The 16,329-nt window shown below is 36.8% G+C and overlaps 4 protein-coding genes across 4 annotated transcripts; 2 read left to right on the top strand and 2 right to left on the bottom strand.

The window, feature by feature from the left end:
* Positions 1 to 1,086: 1,086 nt before the first annotated feature.
* On the top strand, positions 1,087 to 3,633 carry LOC109013446 (protochlorophyllide reductase, chloroplastic). The gene is made up of 5 exons (XM_018995535.2): positions 1,087 to 1,304; positions 1,479 to 1,577; positions 2,186 to 2,714; positions 2,840 to 3,198; positions 3,290 to 3,633. Exons 1-5 carry the CDS (start codon positions 1,251 to 1,253, stop codon positions 3,443 to 3,445), a joined length of 1,197 nt encoding a protein of 398 aa, XP_018851080.1. The 5' UTR covers positions 1,087 to 1,250; the 3' UTR covers positions 3,446 to 3,633.
* A 744-nt stretch (positions 3,634 to 4,377) lies between these two features.
* On the bottom strand, positions 4,378 to 7,404 carry LOC109013436 (lanC-like protein GCR2). Its single transcript, XM_018995524.2, has 6 exons — positions 7,206 to 7,404; positions 6,812 to 6,990; positions 5,956 to 6,067; positions 5,705 to 5,821; positions 5,284 to 5,598; positions 4,378 to 4,915 (listed from the first exon to the last, which is right to left on the bottom strand). Exons 1-6 carry the CDS (start codon positions 7,371 to 7,373, stop codon positions 4,577 to 4,579), a joined length of 1,230 nt encoding a protein of 409 aa, XP_018851069.1. The 5' UTR covers positions 7,374 to 7,404; the 3' UTR covers positions 4,378 to 4,576.
* Positions 7,405 to 7,635: 231 nt separating this feature from the next.
* On the top strand, positions 7,636 to 12,111 carry LOC109013429 (ribosome biogenesis protein BRX1 homolog 2-like). Its single transcript, XM_018995518.2, has 9 exons — positions 7,636 to 7,721; positions 7,955 to 8,183; positions 8,281 to 8,422; positions 8,912 to 8,990; positions 9,171 to 9,295; positions 9,823 to 9,924; positions 11,329 to 11,397; positions 11,480 to 11,578; positions 11,697 to 12,111. The coding sequence occupies exons 2-9, from the start codon at positions 7,990 to 7,992 to the stop codon at positions 11,826 to 11,828; spliced, it is 942 nt and encodes a 313-aa protein (XP_018851063.1). The 5' UTR covers positions 7,636 to 7,721; positions 7,955 to 7,989; the 3' UTR covers positions 11,829 to 12,111.
* A 580-nt stretch (positions 12,112 to 12,691) lies between these two features.
* LOC109013422 (stem-specific protein TSJT1-like) lies at positions 12,692 to 14,284 on the bottom strand. The gene is made up of 4 exons (XM_018995511.2): positions 13,946 to 14,284; positions 13,575 to 13,815; positions 13,277 to 13,397; positions 12,692 to 13,053 (listed from the first exon to the last, which is right to left on the bottom strand). The coding sequence occupies exons 1-4, from the start codon at positions 14,155 to 14,157 to the stop codon at positions 12,863 to 12,865; spliced, it is 765 nt and encodes a 254-aa protein (XP_018851056.1). The 5' UTR covers positions 14,158 to 14,284; the 3' UTR covers positions 12,692 to 12,862.
* Between the last annotated feature and the right edge of the window lie 2,045 nt (positions 14,285 to 16,329).

Genomic DNA, 16,329 nt, shown 5'->3' with positions numbered 1-16,329 from the left:
ATAAAAATATTATAAAGTTAAAAGATTATTAGAATATAATTTTTATTTTGAGATTTGAAAAAGTTAAATTATTTTTGTATTTCGTTTAAAAGTTTAAGAAAGTTGTAATGATTAGATAATGATTAAATGAAAAAAATGAAGATTTAAAATTAAAAAGTATTTGTGTTTGTGGTATTTGCAGTGTTTGGATATTAATATGAGATGAAATGAGATGAGATGAGTTAGGAGGACATTGCTATCCAAACCAAGCGCCTCGTTCGGATTGAGAGATGATATGAGATGATTTGTGAATAGTAATGATATTTGTGAGTTGAAATTTATAAATAGTAATAAAAAATAGTGAGATGAATTGAGTTGATTTCTCAATCTAAACCAGCTCTAAGAGTTTCACATAAAGTTTTTTGTTATTTTTTTTCAAAGTTTGAACTTTTCACTCATGTAAGTTAAAAAAGAAAGGGTGAAAAGAAAGTAATGAATATTAGCTAGATTGAAAAGGGCCTAGAACCCAAAAAATACTTGAAATTATATTTCTCATGGAAATTCCATACCTACAATTACTATATTTTCGATACCCGGTATGATTATTTATCGTTATGAGATGGAATTAAGCCTTTTGGGCTGAGCCCATTATCATTAGTGTTCTTATTATCATGTTCACGTCGCTAAATCTTGGGGCTGTCTTATCTCCCCCACCAAAGCTACGGGCCTGTCGAAGTTGCCATATAGACCCATGACAATCACTTAAACCATTATCAATATGGGGGCTAAACAGCATTAAAGCCATAACAGATTAACCGAAGCCTGGCTCAAATTGCACTTTCAGTCCAAAATATGTGCCCCCACATACCCTATCCTTCTACAGTATTTTCAGGTTTTAGCCCCATGCCTTGGGGGAGTGTGGCACTTTGGAGTTTGGTGAGCGGACCAAACTACCCCATTGTATGCCCATCAATCATACGGTAAGTAAAGAAAAAGCATAAAAAATATCTATGGAAATCCAAGACTCGAAGCCTCATTGGTTGCTTGAGATTGATGTGGCAGACTCACGTACTGCTATTTATCTTATCCGCTTTGGCTCCCATATCCAAAAATGTAATGCTGTTTTGTCACGCATCAGCCAACTCTATATAAATACTACTTGAATTCCTTTCCAAATGCTTATGCTCAGCTCCATTTTTGTCACCTCAAACTCTGCTCTGAACTCGTAATAAAGGATTTCAAAACCCAATTCAAAGCTGTAGAAACTACCAATGGCTCTCCAGGCTACCTCTCTGGTTTCCTCTTCCTTCTCCATCCCAAAAGAGGTTTGTCATTACTTTGCTATGCTTTAAAGGAGCTTTTTCTACTGGTTACTTGGGCCATCATTGGATTGAACGTTTTTTTTTTAGAAGCATGTTTTTTTCCTAAATTTTCAGTCCAAACATGCCCTCAAAAACAACTTATCAGATTTGATATTTTGGAGGTTTTCATATTTGCAGGGCAAGTGCAGTGCATCCTCCAAGGATTCGAGTCTATTTGGAGTTTCATTCTCAGAGCTTGTCAAAGCTGACTTCAGCTCTTCTGCATTAAGGTGTAAGGTAGTTTGCAACAACGTCAATTACTTTTTTCTTTGCAGAGAGAAATAATTTGTTTCTGATCCACCGTTGTTCAGATAGCTAAGAAATGACTTATGTTCTACTATGATAATGCTACGAGTCTTTTGTATTGGGAAATGTTAAAGTGGCCAAATTACCCAAATAATGCTGCAAATATTGTAGGAATACACATACTATTCACTAGTAGAAATGATAGAGTGGCACTTGTGTCGAAAGCTTTGGCTGACAGGGAAGGATCAATTTCCTCTAATCCATAATCTAAGGAGGAGAACGCTAAGATCTGATGTTTAAAACTTCAAAATTGAAGTCCAAACTGTGAAGTCACCCCACCCCCTGTTTCAAAAGTTTAAGCGATAGAAATATTTGATTAAATAGGATAAAATGTAGATTCATGATTCAAATTAAGAACCTCTATTTTAATACAATGTAAAATCATCACTTGTCTCAAAAGTTTAAAAAAAAAAAGATTTTATTATTTATTTTATACATTATCACAAAGCAGGGGCTTTTGTTGTTTTGTTTATGAGAATGGAACGAAATGGTTTATCGGTTACTGTGTGTACTATAACGCAAGTGACTTCTAATTGCAGAGGGAATTTAAGCAAAGAGTCGGGACAGTTCGAGCTCAGACAGTGACTACAACTCCAGCAGTCAATAAGACTACACCAGAGGGGAAGAAAACTCTCAGAAAGGGCAGTGTTGTGATTACTGGTGCCTCCTCTGGATTGGGTCTGGCCACAGCCAAGGCTCTGGCTGAAACTGGAAAATGGCACGTAATTATGGCCTGCAGGGATTTTCTGAAGACCGAAAGAGCTGCTAAATCAGCTGGCATTGCCAAGGAAAATTATACCATAATGCACTTAGACCTTGCCTCGCTTGACAGTGTCCGTCAATTTGTAGATAACTTCCGGCGGTCCGGCTGGCCACTTGATGTGTTAGTCTGCAATGCAGCCGTTTATTTGCCAACTGCTAAGGAGCCTACATATACTGCTGAAGGGTTTGAGCTTAGTGTTGGCACTAACCACCTCGGTCACTTCCTTCTCTCACGGTTGCTGCTTGAGGACTTGAACAAATCTGACTACCCATCAAAGCGTCTCATCATTGTGGGCTCAATTACTGGTACCGATTCATTTTGAATAATACTCAAGTTTCAGATTCTGCTTGTCTCTCTGGTAGTGTTTTGATTCCGAATCTGTAACCCAATTTTGTCACTAAAACTTATGTGCTGACTCCGAACAAATCAGGGAACACAAATACCTTGGCTGGAAATGTACCTCCTAAGGCCAACCTCGGGGATATGAGGGGACTTGCAGGGGGCTTAACTGGGCTAAACACTTCAGCCATGATTGACGGTGGAGATTTTGATGGTGCCAAGGCCTACAAGGACAGCAAAGTCTGCAACATGCTCACCATGCAAGAGTTCCACAGGCGCTACCACGAGGAAACAGGCATAACATTTGCTTCCCTTTACCCGGGTTGCATTGCCACAACAGGCTTGTTTAGGGAGCACATCCCCTTGTTCAGGCTCCTCTTCCCACCATTCCAGAAATATATCACCAAGGGCTTTGTCTCTGAAGAAGAATCTGGGAAAAGACTCGCTCAGGTAAGGATAGTAGAGAAACAGCACTAATTCTTCATATTGCATATGTTTGATTTTTGGCGGGCATGATGTTAACCGGTTGCCTCTAATGTAGGTTGTGAGCGATCCAAGCTTAACAAAGTCTGGTGTTTACTGGAGCTGGAACAAGAATTCAGCTTCATTTGAGAACCAGTTATCTCAAGAAGCTAGCAATGCAGATAAGGCTCGGAAAGTGTGGGAAATCAGTGAGAAACTTGTTGGTTTGGCCTAATCAAGAACCTTGAAGGTCCTTGTCGACTTAACTTTGCAGTGGGAGAGGATGATATCAGAGAGATTGTATCCAGTCTTGAGTGTGGAGTTTGGACTCGGAGGATGTGTTGTTGTAAACAATTTTCTCTTGTAGAAGTAGATTACTTCTTGCAGTTGTCAATAAAAATACTCCTGTTGAAAAAGCACCAACATCCCGGAAGCTGCGATTTTTTAGTCTTTATGTCCTAATTTTGTAAGACTGACTCGCGCGATCTAAAACTTGCGAGGAACGTCCGGGTTTCTTCCTCCACATCTGAGGCTAATAATAGCTGAACAAAACCACCCATCTCTTCCTGAAGAGAGAGAATAATAAAAAAGAAAATGATAGTCTACCGAGAAAATCCACCGCAGAAAGGTATTGACAGTATACGTTGTACTTTTTTTAAGCATATGTATGTTTTTTCTTAAAAAAAGAAAATACTAAAAAAATACATACAAAATAATTAATTAAAAACTGATCGGTACAATATTTTGGTAGAGTTTCTTGGTGGCACAGTGGTCATCAAAATAATCAGTGGTATGGTTTCCTGAGTAATGCTAGTGTAGAATCCGAAGCTTTAACAGATATCACTAATTATTTTGATGACCACTGTAGCACAGGAAAAGCAATATAGAATCCGAAGCTTTTAACAGATATCATTATTTCTTTCTCAGTATTCCTCCCAAATGAGACGAGGAATCTCCAGGTAATGCATTAATTTTAACGCCATTTAAATACTGAACTTTCTTTGCAGGTTATGCACATTAACACACTCAACCAACCTCTTTTTTTAAGCATAAATGCAGTCCCAACTGAATGTAAATCAATGTTTGTTTTTCCCCGAGGGAGTGAGGCAGTTGCTGATGATGCTCACAGGGCCAAAGTCATGATATAATAATCAGAGAAAATAATAATAATAATAATAATAATGCATAGGGAAGAAATCTTCCGCTCATTATTTTTCTGGATTCATTGTCCTACTCAGTGCAAGAGAAGCTCGGACAATTCACATGTACAAGTTCAAACATTTTACATATTTACAGGTTCCGTCACAGTTCTGTACACAGAAGCTGACTCGTACATATTTGGCGTATTTATTCAGTAGAAAGCACCTTAAAGCTCATATCCAGGGAACCTGGTTTCAGATGGTTCAGTCATGTCCAAGAAAAGATAAGCCATTCCTCCCATACCTTCAAACAGGGAATAAGGACGATCACCTCCATGCATCTTCCCCTCCGATATCAGTTTTTGTGCCCTATCAAGCAGAAAGCAAGCAAATGCTTTTGCCCTGTATAAGTACTTGGCATTACCAGTTAATCGGAAGAGTGATAGAAACACATAGGCGTTCCCGCTGATGCCATGGCAAATTCCCACTCGCTTAAGCAGACCCCTGTGCCATACCACCTCTCCCGCTTCCACAGCTGCTTGCAGAAACTCATCAGCTCCAAAAGCCTGATGATTTAAAAGATTTTTAACAAGACAATCGTCACAATTCACATGTCTGGATGTTACATGGAAAATAGATTTTTGTCTACTATATGGCAGATTACTTCCTTTCACTTTTAAGAATAGTGAGTCTTAAGAACTCTGCCGTGGAGTGGTTCCCCCGTCATTAAAAAAAAAAAAAAAAATTTCTTTTAAGAATATCACCAGCTACAAGCTCATCATTCGCTGTTACCAACTATATTACCAAATAGAAGATGGTAGTTTCAAGTGATCTTATCATAAGGTTTGCACATAAAGCTATTAATCCAGAAACTTTGTCCATTTAGTAAGCTAGATAAGTTAGCAGTGAATATAGTAAGCTAGATAAGGATTACCTCAGCCGCTTTCACAAGGGTAAGAGCAATTCCAGGAGCACCATGGCACCAGTGCACTAGACGGTCTGATTCACTTCCTTCACTTGAAGGATAATTGCCACTAGGGAAACAATTCTTCATCATATAACGTAGGGTGCCCTTGACATCCTCCACCTCATCTGGTTTCAGTTCCATGTCCATCAAAACATGCATAATCCCTGCCAGTCCATGGGCAGCACCCCAGTACCTCTTCCCATGCCATTCATACATCAATGGACATTTTCCCTTGCTTGACCGTCTTCTACCAGCCTTTATTATATCATTCACCGCAGTTCTCTTCATAAATGAAAATCCAAATTAGTAGATTTTGTTTTTTCTTATCTTCTGATTTAAAAATGTTGAGCTGAAAAGATATGGGAGAGAGACAAAAAAAATATCTTACTGTTCGGGAAGCAGATATGGTGTCTTTACCAATATGCTTGTTTAAGAATGAACAGGCCCACAAGAATCCTGCTCTCCCATATAATAATTCATTTGGCAGATCACTGGGCAGTTTAATCTGCTCACAAGGGCAAAATGAATTTCAATTTTTTTTTTTTGATAAGTCAATTTCAAATTCATATAAATGATTAGATATTAACTTCTACGGGGATTATCATTAAAGTAATAAAGATTAAATATGAGATTAAATACCACTTTAAACTGTGTCAAGTAGTGATCAAGCAGCCTTTTGTCACCAGCATGCTTTGCTATGACAGCCCCAAGAGCACAAACGCCAGCCCTTCCACATATAAATGTCACACGCCTGCAATCCCATGCAACACAAAACAAAACTAATCAAGTTAAATTATTCATTTGCAATGGCAGGTAAGCTAGAATTGGAAGCAGCACTATAGTAATCAATCTAAGGTTCACATGACAACCCAACCCTTCTTTTATTTTTATCTTTTCTAGTCAGTATACAACATAACAACCCTAGTTCATCCGATTTGTTCGTTTCTCAGGCAATAAGCTATGTTACAATCTGTGCGACAGCCCTAGTTGAATTAATTAGCTCATTTCAAACACATGGTAAGCTAGAATTGCACTCACGGTAGGTGCAAGGTTGCAGCCAATATGAGCTACCCATGTCACAAAAACTAAAAGCAAAACAAAACAAAGAAAGAAAAAAACTCATAATATTTTTTTCAACTAAAGAACTTAAAACTAAGCATCGCTGTAGACTGACTAAAATGGAACAAGAAACGACTGAACCAATCATTGGGCGCGGATTTCCCCCCAATTTTCCGTGTACTATGCATCCAAAATCCTGCGTAAGCTACCACACGAGTGAGTGCACAATTCCAATTGCTTCAAGCAATATCACTTTAATCACATTGTATCAAGCAACAACCTTTGTTGATCAAAATTGCTCATTCCAAACCGAATTCAGGGTAAACTAAAAACAAAGCAAGGCTGATAGTTGTGCATAGCCCGAAAACCCCAATCAATTCAAACAATCTTGGTTTGCAAAAAATAAAAACTGCTCATTTTCAAAGGCTGAGAGTACCCAGAATCTCCAGAAGCTGAATCACAAGCCTTGACAAGCTCAGAGCACAGTTTGAGATCATTCTGATTCTTTGTAACTTGGTAAGCTTTAAAAACCAGGTACGCCGTCCCAAGAGCACCGGTGTAGAGAGTATAATCGTGAACACGCTTTGCATTCAGTCCCCATGTCTCCCTCACCACCTGAAACCCAAAAAATTAGAACCTTTTTCGAACTCCATAAGAGACATTCCAGAGTCCCCAAAAAGACCCATAAACCCCAAACCCAAAGCGAATATTTAACCGAAAAAGAGGAAGGTTTCACTTGGCGGGCATCCCTAAAATCCCAAAATACCGTGGAAATCCACAAATTCCAAACGCTCAGTTTCAGTGAAACCTCCAAGTAGTGTTGTGGGTACCGCTTCTTTGAGGTCTAGCGCTGAAGTTTTGAACCTCTCCGAGAGTGATCTGTAGGGAAGATGTAGGAGTTTCGAAAGTGAGTCGCTGGTTCTTTCAGAGGCTGCTTCGTTCTCTGCTGTCTCTTCTACGAAGTCCGGCAGTTCGTTTGTGAAGAAACGGTCTGCCATCACCGCCTCTCTGGAAATTTGTTGATAATTATCAAATATGTTACCATACAAAATTTCAAAAATATATACATAAAGTCTCATTTTTACTCGGTTTTCCTTTAAGATTGCTTGGGCCTACACGGGGCCCTCACTAACCACCAGAGGGGCCTGCATCATTATACTAAAGCCCAAAACGCAATCCAACCAACGAAAACTCCGCCTCATGGGCCTTGTTGGGCCCTAACGTTTTAGGGTTTACGTATCGGCTCCTTCTTACAGCAGAAGGGTTTATCGGCCGTGTTTGTTCGTTCGTTCCCTCTGTATCCAGGTCGTAGCGTTGCGCTTCAACTCTGTCCGGCTGCTAATTTGGTATCGTCTTTCGCAATTTTCCCTTATACAAGTTTTTAACTCAATGAATAAACACTTCTTTTATTTTTCTTCTTTTCTATGTAATCCGAATCCCAAACTATGGCTTGAACTTATCGTTTAGCTTTGTTTTTTGATCTTTCTTATTTCTGGGTGTTGATGTTATTGTTATATTGTTTTCCAAATATATTGTTTTGGTGAAAATTTCAACTAATATACTTGTTATGGATGTTTAGTTGTCTTAAGAGGATAAAAATAAGAAGAAAAATCAATGGGGAAGAAGAGAAAACACATTGAGACGGAGGTGGCACCGCCAAAGAAGGATATGAGTGCTGAAGAGAGACCTAAAAGGACGCTATTGGGTTGGAAAGACAAGGCTGAAGAAGTAAAGAAAGAAAGTGATTCCACGGGTTTCAGGAACAAGGAGAAGGTTCTGGTCACTTGCTCGCGCCGCATTAATTTCAGGTCGAAAATCTAGTTTCTTTGCATTCCCCAATGGCGAATTTTGTTCGTTTACTGTTTCTGGTATCACTGTTAGATTGTTCGTGTGTGTTGTGTGCAGGTACCGGCATTTGATGTTGAATATGGTGTCGCTCTTGCCCCACTGTAAGAAGGATAACAAGGTCGAGTCGAAGGCTAGTAAGGGCACCACTTTGAACGAGCTGGTCGAGCTAAAGAGTTGCTCTTCCTGTCTTTTTTTTGAGGTGATTTCCTTTAAATTGGTTTACTAATTAGATCCATGTCTGTTGTCGCTGTTTGTTTATTTAGCTAAACACGACGTATAATAACAATAATAATAAGTAATTTTCGAATAGATGGTATGTAGATTTTGTTGTTCCTAATTTGTAGTTGTAATCAATCCGATAAAAAAAAAAATTGTAATTGTAATCAATGGCCTCTTGTATACTCTCTGTGTACATAGACTCTGTCTTTTGCATTTTTAATAAACTTTTTGATTACTTATAAAAAGAATTGTATTGATAAAATATAAGTTAAACTATTGCGTGCTGATTGTGGATATGGTTATTCTTGCATTACTCATGTATTGTTTTGGTATCTACAAAGACTGACTGTTTGCTTTTTAATTATTTGCTGGTTATTAGGATATGCGAGACTGCTTTATGGATATGAAACTTTAGTTTGCTTTACTTAGTTCCGATGTCCAGATATAACTTTTTTTTTCCCCATTTCAGTGCAGGAAACATCAAGATCTTTATCTATGGATGGCAAAATCTCCTAATGGGCCATCTGTCAAATTTTTAGTTAATGCTGGTATGTTTCTCTTGTGGTTTCTAACGATTTGTTTGTTTAATAGTGAATGTATAATGGAAATAAACCATTATTAGCAATGAGATCAATTGATTTCATCCCCAATTATATGGTTAATATTTTTGCGTCAAAATTTGATAAATGATGGGCAACGGATGTGATTCTTTTTCCTTTCCCTTTTAGTGCACACAATGGAGGAATTGAAGCTTACTGGAAACCATCTGAAAGGGTCTCGTCCTATTTTGACATTCTCAGACAATTTTGATAAAGATGCCCATTGGAAACTTTTGAAAGAGTTGATAATTCAGGTATTTTTGTTTTGCTTCTTTCCTCTGAAGGAATAATTCTGTCAAATTGTTATGGATCACATATTGATATTCCCTCTACTCAATGCAAAGGTAAATATAAAATTGAAGTGTATTGAAATTTCCTTGTGTGATGTTTTTCAAATGAAATATCCTGATCTATGTGGTAGACTCATTCATGTTATACCAAAAAGGCAAAAAAATTAAAAAAAAAAAAGACTCATACAATAGCATTGACCAATCGTTACCAATCGTTATATTAGCCAAAACTATTTCAATGAATGCTTACTGTTATATGATTTACCTAAAAAACTGGTTTTTCTTTGAATGCGGGCCTCTCTGATATTGCTATGGTTTGTTATATTGAAAAATAACTTATGAACTCTTGCTTGGATGTGGTTGTTTCTGATCAATTATCCAAAAAATATAATCATATCTTAGCTTGAGGATTTTATGGTACTATTTTTTAAAGATCATTAACATTGTTATCAGTTGCGTGAACTGACATATTCTTGGTTTCCCCTCCCCAGATATTTGGAATACCAAAGGAACACAGGAAATCTAAACCTTATCATGATCATGTATTTGTTTTCTCCATTGTTGATGACCACATATGGTTCCGGAATTACCAGGTTGGTGAAAGTATAAAATATATGTGATGTAAATTATGTAGTAGTATTCATAATGGAGGCTTTACTTTAAAATTTAAAGGTTGGTGTTGGTTTTCAGATACATAATATTATAAATTAAAACCTTTTAACATGTAAAATAAGGTAAAAAAAAAAAAATAGGGTTTTCAGATATATAATATTATAAATCTTAGACATCATAGGTTCTGTTGTTTGGCCAAAGATAAAGAGGGAGGACTTAATGTAATCTTACTAAATTCATTGCATATATTATATAAATTTATGGATTTAGATTGTGTTGTCAAGAGTCCCCACCCCCAAAAAAGGAGATTGTCCTGCATTTGGCAATTGGTTACCAGGCAGGGTCAATTTTGGTTTGACAGCCATAAAAAATGTTTTCAGTTGGATCTGCTTGTTGAATGCGTATGTGAATATATTATATTAGATATCTTTTTTGATAAGTAAAATCGTAATTACATCTTATATTAGATACCTTGGATCCCTCAATAGCCGTTGGCTGGATGCCACAGGTGGTCATAACATTAGATGCTTGTATTCTATGAACAGATGCTATGTTTATGCATCTTGCTGTGGTTGGTCAGGAGATATGATGTCTAAGATTTTGGTGGTTTTACATGGACTCTGTAAGGAAGGAAATAAGGCTCATTAAGGATGGCTTAAGGAACTGAGGCAACCTCTTTTGTATGGACGGCTTCCTTTGTGGAAGATCCTTACAAAAAGACAATTCAAGGAAATGCCAAATCATGGTCATGAATTGGTGTTGTTTGTGCAAAAAGTGTGTTGATCATCTACTAATCCATTGTGAGATTTCCATGATCTTGTGGAATAATTTCTTTGCTGGGGTGGGTGTAGTTTGGTGATGCCAAGAAGGGTGATTGATCTCCTAGCTTCATGGAGTGGCCTTCAGGGCACTTCATAGATTGCCGCAATTTGGAAGATGGCTCTGATTTGCCTATGTTGGTGTCTTTGGAGGGAGATGAATGAGAAGTTTTGAAGATCATGAGCGGTCAATGGATGAGCTTCAAACTTTCTTTTTTAACACTTTGTTCCATTGGTCAATTGTAATTGATTTTAATGGCATGAACATTCATGAATTTTTTGTATTACTAGAACATCAAGCTTGGGTGTTGCTTTTGTATATGTCCTGCGCACTTGGGCTCTTACAATAAAATCTTGTTTACTACTAATAAAGAAAAAGGCTTGTTAAGGACATAATTCACCATCTAGGCTAGGCTTTATCTTGTAATTTTCACAAGATGGTTTCATGTAGAGCTTGCAGTTGTAAATTCCTAAATCACCAAATCTAACAATATGAGGCAATAATAATACATTTTGAAATTGTTAGTCATAATACTGTTGCTTATTTTTCTTGATTTTCTTATGCAGATATCTGTACCTCATAATGAAGCAGATAAAGTGCCTCGAGGGGGCCTAGAGAATATGACCCTTGTTGAGGTTTGCAGCGGTTTATTTTTTATTTTATGTGCTTTAACAGGTACTTGTGATGGTAGTTTAATTCTGAAGACACTTGGTGTAGGTTGGTCCACGATTCTGCTTGAACCCAATCAAGATATTTGCTGGCAGCTTTGGAGGCCCTACCCTCTATGAGAATCCATTTTACATATCACCAAATCAGGTATTCATTGGTGTCTCGGTCTGCACTTTAGTGTTTAAACCCCTTTTCTCCCTCCATTTTAACTCCTGCAATTTTTTTTCTTTTTAAATTCATAATGCTTGTCGTTTGGTGCTTTCAGATTCGAGCTTTGGAGAAAAGGAAAAAGGCTGGGAAGTATGCAAAGAAAGTCAAAGCAAAGACAAGGAGGAAGATGCATGAGCTATCGAATCCACTGGAGCCTGATGAGTTTGCAGAAATGTGGAAAGAATGAAATTCCAAGACCTCACCCTTTCTTGTAACAAGGAACAGAACTTCCTTTTTCACCTTGTATTATCAAAGATTGAAATGGCAGATTTTGGTTAACTGCTCCTGCCTTTTATGCTGTTTTGTACTGTCCCCCAGTTGATTAGCTTGTGTATTCAAGTTGGGGCATGTTGAGATCATCTATATTTTATTTGCTTCTTTTGTTATCTCTTATGTTCTCCTATTGTGTCTCTTACAAAGATAAGAAATCGTTCTTATATGATCCTGCACTTATCTCCTATAATTATTTACAGGTTTAAATCTCATCATTGTTGTGTATTCCCTTAGAAATGTGTAGTGCTGCCAGTGTTTCTTAGTTTTATTAATGGCTTGAACGGTTGGTTTTTAGTTCCTCAATTCATGGTTACATGTTATCGCCCATGCCTTCGCGTGCAAACATCTACCATGAAGGTTGATGTTAGAAATTAAAATTTACTAAGGTACATCCATTGATTCGATGACAGGGCCCATCAGGATGATGCATAGTCATAGCCACTAGCCAGGCTCGAGATAAGCTGAAGAGCCACACATCCTAAGTTAAGTTCCCTGAATTATTAATTCACTGACTGTGTTACCATTGCTAAATTTAATAAAAGCTTTTTGGAATTTCAAAACAAAAGAGAGTAGTTTCGCTATTTTTGTCTTTTCGTATCATAACGCATCATAGATGTATGTATTTACCTAACTTCTGCCAAAAGTCTTTTGGCACGTATTTTGGACTCTTTACCAGTTTCCACTCTTTTTCTCCTTTTGTTTTTATTTGGGATTCCCCTCTTTTTTCCTGACTTGAAGTGAAGGGGAAGAAGAAGAAAATGGGTTCCCTTGAAAACATTGTACAAGGAGACGAACATCATCCAGAAGATCATCCCATTATTTGTGCTCATTCCATCATGGAGAAAAACAAACATAAGGTATTAAATAAAAACTTTGAAAGAGGGGCAAATCCAGGGAACAATTGGATTTGTGAGACTCTGAAATCGCACACAAGGACCCACATTTTAGCTAACGTGAATCCCACTGGGTCCAATTGGATTCACTTCCCACACGCGGAATGCTATTGACCCTTGTGTACTTATCAACCTTGAAGTTGGCCCCACACATGGCCCCTTCACTATCTACCCTTGGCATTGCTTTCACCTTGTTCATTGGATGCTCAAAGCTCATCAAGCCTCCCTCACTGTGGAACATACACCCTGCAAAGACACAAACCACCATTCTAGGCCCATGTTATTCTTTTCACATGTAAGACAGATCAGATGAGAGAAAGATCTGGTTTCCAACTTTCCATTGCATGCAGATGTTTGGGCAGCAGCTTGATTAATTGAAGTGAATTTGATGGAGAAATTCATTCTATAATTCTAAATGGGTAAACCAGGGAACAAGTTTAAATCACAGCTAAAACTCCTAGACGTATACCTGTTGGGAAGGGAGCAAATGATTTGGCACAGCCCGCTTTGATAACCTCCAAATCATCAGAAATCACCACAGAGCCATCAGCTGCAATACCCCAGTACAGCTTAACTCCACCATCAGAACCCTACAACCGCAATGAACGTTTTTATGAAAGGTCACTACCAAGCAAATCCTCAATCATGCCTTTGGAATTAGTTTCAAATTCGGAAAGAGAGAAAGAAGCACACAAATTCATTGATGCTTGCAAATTTTAATTCCTTGAGGTCATGAAATGGGTAAAAGACGGCATATATAAATATACCAGTGCAGCAAAGACAGTTCCAGTCTTGCTGTCGTAGACAACAAAGGCAAAGCTGCCATCAAGATCCTTGATAACCTGGTCCGCTGGGTACGGTCCCCGGTCTCGAAGGGTCCGGTACGCTTCGATCACAAACATGGCCTCGTTCGTGCCCTTTGATAGACCGTACTGCTTAATGAGTGAGAATAGGTTATTCAAGCTCCCTAAGAACAGGCAGTAGATATCTTCAAACCCACAGAACAACCTGCAATCACCCACAAACCGTTCACTATATTCCTTTACTTTTCCCATTGTTTATAGAACTCGTTCTAATTAAGAGATACATATATAGATCCAATACATATATGGAGAGGAATTAAGAGAGATGTTATTACCTTTGATGAAGTTGGCAAGGAGGGTCAGGGCGAACATAAGCAAGCACAGCTGCATCTGCAAAGCTCATGGAGGAAGTGTTGTGAGGATGAAGAGAGAGGAAATCATTGAGAGTTTCCTCGGGAAGCTTAGGCTTCTTAGTGCCATTGTATGATGCAGGACTGTTGAGCTCCTCAGGTGGGTGAGCAAAAGCCTTGTGAAATATAGCCAACATTTCTTCTTTTCTTTGATGTTTTTAGACTTTGAAACCCAAGTTTCATCAAAATAACTAGTGGCCGACGGTATGAAAGGAAAGGTCGGGAGGGTACTGGTAGTATTTATATTGTCACCTTATTAATAAAAAAAAAGGCCTGATGTTAAGGTGGCAGTTTTATATATATAAATATATATATATTATAGTGGGCGTGGATCCTTGTGTGATGGGATAAGGATTCTCGAACTCCAAGATGTTCTTATCTTTCTCGTTTCCCTTGTTTTGTTTGTTTCTAAAGAACTAGTCTTCTTTATTTTCTTCTGAGGTCCCAAGTTCTAACACCAGCTACACCACCATTCTTACTTGTCAACTGTTTTATTATATCTCCAAACACAATCACTCTTTGTTTTTCAATTTTTCTTTTTTAAATCTGTGTTCTTTTCAACAATATCTTTTCACGTGCTTGATCTCATTACTATGAAAATTCAAAACAAAGCTCATCTCCTCAAATGAAACACCTTGTCGAGACCAAACCAGGTTTGGGGAAGATAAAAGTCCCCGGCCATGCAATGCATGCATGTAATATAGCACAATATGTGAGCCACCTCACTGCCTTTACTTTTTTACTCCAGCTAACTATTATTAATAATATAATATAAATAATTAAAATCTATATCTTTTCATTAATTTAAATTTTTTAGATAAATAATAATTTCATATAATATAGAGTAAAAATCATGAATTCAAATATTAATTTTATATTATATTCTATTTAATTAAATATATTACGTATTGGATCTACACGTGAAATAAAATATTAAGAATATAATAGAAATAATTAAAATTTATCTTTTCCCATAAACACGTAGCACAAGGTGGAAAAAGAGATCTATAAAAAAAAATTCCAGTCAATACCAAGTTTTTTACATTTTAAGAACAAAAAATTTATTCTTAACAGAAATCTGTCTTATGTTGGCTACATAATGTTAATTAAAAACGTCATCTTGATCAAACTCATGCCATTAGTTCGTGGGGGATAGGATATGGTTTGCAGCAGGCGAGCCACGTACTGCCTATTGGCCTTATCTAAAACTGGAAACAGAGTGTCCAGGATAAGACTCAGCTCAGCTGCTTTATAAACTGCTATACTTCGAGTTATTCTGTGGGCATTTGGTAAAATAAGTATTTGTTGTTTTGAAATTCAGGATTGACTACGGATCACACGGCTCTCTCTCTTTTCTCTTGGTGGATACCCATCTCGTTATGACAAGCCATTTTGGTTTGTCTTTAGCCCATACCTTGCTTTCAGAGTTTCAGCCTTTATATAACTTTTTGTCATAAATGGAGGCTTTTTATTTTTATTTGTTGTTTGATTAAAGCTAGCGTGTTGCTTGCAGCTTATCGTTGCAAGTGACCGTTAGTGTAAAATTAATGTTTTTATTTATTATTTTTAAATATTTTTAAAAAATATATTAATATATTAAAAATCAAATCTTTAATTATTAAATAAAAAAATTATAATTATATTTTCCTTTTTGTTTTGCATGTACAACCCTTATTTAATAATTAAAGAATTGATTATTAATGAAATTATATATTTTTTTAATTTTTTTATTGATTAAGGATATTAAAAAATACTTAAAAATAATAAAAAATAAAAATTTCAAATACACTATAGAATAATAAAAAAGCGATAAAAAATAATAAACCTATCATTATCCTTCTATAATTAAGCTTCATGTTCTTTCATTATAGCAACATAATCAAACATGGTTATTAACTAATTTTGGGAGCCACTTCTGGAGTTCTATTGTAGGACTAAGGAGAAGATTACTATCATTTAAGTTAATTAGAAGAGCGATGCTAGGATGCCCACTAAATATGCCTTCAAAAGTGTCTCTAATGTATTTTGATTTTTTTAATATTAAAAAATATACACACAAATTTACTAGTAATAACTTTTTTAAAAATTAAAAAAAAAATACATTCGGAGTAACTTTTGAGAGCGTATTTGTACGGCACCCTAGCATTTTCCTTTTTGTATAGATTTATCTAAATTGTATGGGTTTGAGTTTAAGATATTTTGTGATCATGTAATGTTTGGGTGTCAAATTCATCTTAACTTATTTCAAATTAATTATTGACGAGATTTACTATTTTTCATCTTCTCATAAAAAATGAAACATAGCTCAA

The sequence above is a fragment of the Juglans regia genome, chromosome 2, assembly GCF_001411555.2.
Source record: "Juglans regia cultivar Chandler chromosome 2, Walnut 2.0, whole genome shotgun sequence".
In the NCBI taxonomy this organism is placed as follows: Eukaryota; Viridiplantae; Streptophyta; class Magnoliopsida; order Fagales; family Juglandaceae; genus Juglans; species Juglans regia.
The sequence above is the reverse complement of the archived record's forward strand: the minus strand, read 5'-3'. Positions and strand labels throughout refer to the sequence as shown.

Bases quoted from the DNA above. Each gene is read 5' to 3' on its own strand.
- LOC109013446 (XM_018995535.2), top strand. From the start codon at position 1,251: ATGGCTCTCCAGGCTACCTCTCTGGTTTCCTCTTCCTTCTCCATCCCA. The intron at 1,305-1,478 runs GTTTGTCATTAC...TCATATTTGCAG, and splicing joins CCTTCTCCATCCCAAAAGAG to GGCAAGTGCAGTGCATCCTC. The intron at 3,199-3,289 runs GTAAGGATAGTA...CCTCTAATGTAG, and splicing joins CTGGGAAAAGACTCGCTCAG to GTTGTGAGCGATCCAAGCTT.
- LOC109013436 (XM_018995524.2), bottom strand. From the start codon at position 7,373: ATGGCAGACCGTTTCTTCACAAACGAACTGCCGGACTTCGTAGAAGAG. The intron at 6,991-7,205 runs GTACCCACAACA...TTTGGGTTTCAG, and splicing joins CGCTAGACCTCAAAGAAGCG to GTGGTGAGGGAGACATGGGG. The intron at 5,599-5,704 runs GTAAGATATTTT...TCATTTATGAAG, and splicing joins CCATATCTGCTTCCCGAACA to AGAACTGCGGTGAATGATAT.
- LOC109013429 (XM_018995518.2), top strand. From the start codon at position 7,990: ATGGGGAAGAAGAGAAAACACATTGAGACGGAGGTGGCACCGCCAAAG. The intron at 9,925-11,328 runs GTTGGTGAAAGT...TTTCTTATGCAG, and splicing joins TATGGTTCCGGAATTACCAG to ATATCTGTACCTCATAATGA. The intron at 11,579-11,696 runs GTATTCATTGGT...TGGTGCTTTCAG, and splicing joins TTTACATATCACCAAATCAG to ATTCGAGCTTTGGAGAAAAG.
- LOC109013422 (XM_018995511.2), bottom strand. From the start codon at position 14,157: ATGTTGGCTATATTTCACAAGGCTTTTGCTCACCCACCTGAGGAGCTC. The intron at 13,816-13,945 runs GTAATAACATCT...GGGTGATTGCAG, and splicing joins CCTTGCCAACTTCATCAAAG to GTTGTTCTGTGGGTTTGAAG. The intron at 13,398-13,574 runs GTATATTTATAT...TTGCGGTTGTAG, and splicing joins GAACTGTCTTTGCTGCACTG to GGTTCTGATGGTGGAGTTAA.